This window comes from Sycon ciliatum, chromosome 1, assembly GCF_964019385.1.
Source record: "Sycon ciliatum chromosome 1, ocSycCili1.1, whole genome shotgun sequence".
Classification (NCBI taxonomy): Eukaryota; Metazoa; Porifera; class Calcarea; order Leucosolenida; family Sycettidae; genus Sycon; species Sycon ciliatum.
Genome location: NC_088643.1, coordinates 17,734,029 through 17,736,978, shown reverse-complemented (window position 1 = coordinate 17,736,978; position 2,950 = coordinate 17,734,029). Strand labels below are relative to the sequence as shown.

The window sequence follows — 2,950 nt, the reverse complement described above, 5'->3', positions numbered from 1 at the left end:
TCCCTCACACCGGTCGACCTAAAAGAGCTACTCGGGCTGATTCTATATAACAACGTGTTCCAACACCCAACCCTTGGAACATTCAAACAGACAAGGGGATTGGCGATGGGCAGCAGACTCAGCGGCACAATAGCCATCATCGTCATGGACCGCTTTGAACAGCGCCACATTTACAGAAACATCTCGCCGCCATTGCCAGTGTTCGTTCGCTATGTAGACGACTCGGGAACCGCAGTTGACACTCCTGCGGAAGCACAATCTCTACTGACCAAACTCAACGGAAAACACCCGACAATCAAGTTTGAACTGGAGTTGCCGGACAAAGATGGTTTCCTACCAATCCTGGATATCAGACTAAAGATTCTTCCTGACGGCAAAGTCGCACACAAGCTCTATGTAAAAGAAGCAAACAAAGGGATAACACTACACGCAGATTCCCACCATCCAACGGCGGTTAAGATGGCGGTCATTAACAATGAATACAAACGAGCACAAGACAACAGCACGCCTGAGTTTGCGGAGGAAGCCAGACGCCTCATCTCAGATAAACTTGCAGGGAACGGCTACTCTGCAGAACACATCATCAAAGCGCGAGCCCGAAGAAGAAACACAAGTAAACAAACAAAAGGGAAACAACTGGTATTTAGAATACCGTACATCTCCGACAAGGTTAACGGCCAAGTACGACAGGCACTTAAGAAAAACGGCATAACGGCACGCCTCGTTAACCCTCGACCCCCAACCATCCAAGAACTCACGAAGAAAAAAGGAGAACCGGAAAAATGCAGAATGCGCGAATGCCCTATGTTCAGGAAGAAATGCACCTGCAGATTTGCCGTGTACGAAGCTACATGCCACCTTTGTCACGAGAGATACGTCGGCTCGACTGGGAGGCAAGTGCACACCCGGGCCCAAGAGCACACAAATGCTGCAAAATCTCATGACAAGAAGTCTGCATTCGGTGTGCACTACGCTAGGGAACACCCGAACGCCACCCCAGAGATTATGTACGAGGTTGCTCAGCTCACGGAGAGGGATGAGCTGAGGCTCCGGATCCGTGAGGCATATGCCATTCGCGACAAGAAACCAACTATCAACAGAAGAAAAGAAGATATGGGAACTGGATTCTTGGCATAACTTGCCTACCACCATCCACTATCTGCCAACCCAACCAAAAATGATTGCAATAGAAGAAGAACACCCGCACCCGGTGCTCTCCCCCCCCCCCCCAACACACTACACTACCAAAAAGCTTGCAAATCCACACGCATACACACACACACCTCTTTGTATATACTGCTGCTATTGCTGATACTATATATATCACTAGATGAATCACAACCTCCTGTTTTAGTCCCACCTACCACCTCAAAATATTCCTGCACCCCTTGCCTATAGCGCACACCTTCTGTCACATCTTCCTTCCACGCATACCAATACTCACTACCTTACTCTTTTTCGCACGCACACACACACACACACACACACACACACACACACACACACACACACACACCTCTTGCCAATTCTACCCACCACATACACCAACACCTATTGCTGATCCACACCCTACCTAGACTCTCTCCCACATTTATCAACCCGACACTTCCATTACGCCACTCCACCTTCTACGCACACCAACACCTTCTACCAACCTACACTTCTACCCGAAGGGTGTACCCCTTCCCACCTGTATCGACCCGCACCTAACCTTCACCATTAACTTAGATACATGTATTTCCCACCTTCACCTTCTCACCTCACCTCATCTCACCACCATCACTCCCTATTAACCCATGCTACCACCCAAAGCCCTCCATTCTTTATCCACTGACGATGTTGTTCAGAACAACGAAACGTCTGGAGAAGTATCGTAAAAATTTCTATCGTTATTAAATGTTATCAAATATACCACTCTTTGGTCTAGAAAGAATACTTTTTGATATTAGTTAGTCATAACTCGTAACATTTTGTCCTTCTTCTTTTCACAATAATAATAATAATCATTGATTCACTGACATGGATGCAGCTAATCATAAATGGGATTTCGGTCTTTGACCACTTGGTGGCGGGTCTGATCTACTCACCTCCCACCGTCTAGGCGCTGCATCTGCGCCTTTGATCCTAGAGGGTGGTGGCGTTCCCACGGCGGATGCGGAAAACTCGGCTTCCAGCCGAGTCTCACGCGAACCGTGAAATTTATTTATTATTCACTGATCTGAGCATCCAAAGTTCCAGTAGCATATGAACCACATAGCTGGCTATACTTCTTGAAGAAGCGAAGAAAATTTATCAGGCCAATTTCGGAAGCACCCCGCGGCGTGATATTTGGGTTCCGAACGGCGGCCGAATGAGTTTCGTGCTAGTATGGGCAGCCAAGCACCCTCAAAAGAAAACCCAGCCAACCTATTCAGTTGGCTTGGCTTGACCGCAGAAATTACCACTCAGGGATCTGGAAACAAAACTACAACATTCAGTTAGTAAACAATACAACAGCACAGACAAAACGCTCACGAGATGTGTTTTGTGCAAAATGCACCCGAAAATACCTGCAATTTCAAATCAGGTTCTAACTATAAAGAATTGTTTCAATCCTGTTCCAAGAGTGCCGCACAACACCACAAGGATGGACCATTGCCACAAACTCAGTGTGACAAAGGCAGAAGAGAACAGAAGTAAAGGCGGCTAGGTCATTCATCATACAGACACTGGACTCTACGAAACAAGAACCAAATACAACAACATGCATAAATAATACTCGCAATACTGTTTTGCAACACAGTGACGCTGGGTTTCATGCACATAGCAAGGCGAAGGCTCAGACAGTACCAGACTACAAGTAAATGACTGTGCAGGCATAATTTTAAATACTGACTGTACATGATTGTACACGTCAACACTTTGAGTACCATGCAGACACTGAGGCAATAATTGTGAATTGGATGACTGA

General features: G+C 46.6%; 1 protein-coding gene across 1 annotated transcript; it reads left to right on the top strand.

Annotated features, from left to right (window-relative positions):
• Positions 1–105: 105 nt before the first annotated feature.
• On the top strand, positions 106–1,137 carry LOC135819290 (uncharacterized). The gene has a single exon (XM_065332502.1). The coding sequence runs from the start codon at positions 106–108 to the stop codon at positions 1,135–1,137; it is 1,032 nt and encodes a 343-aa protein (XP_065188574.1).
• Positions 1,138–2,950: the final 1,813 nt, after the last annotated feature.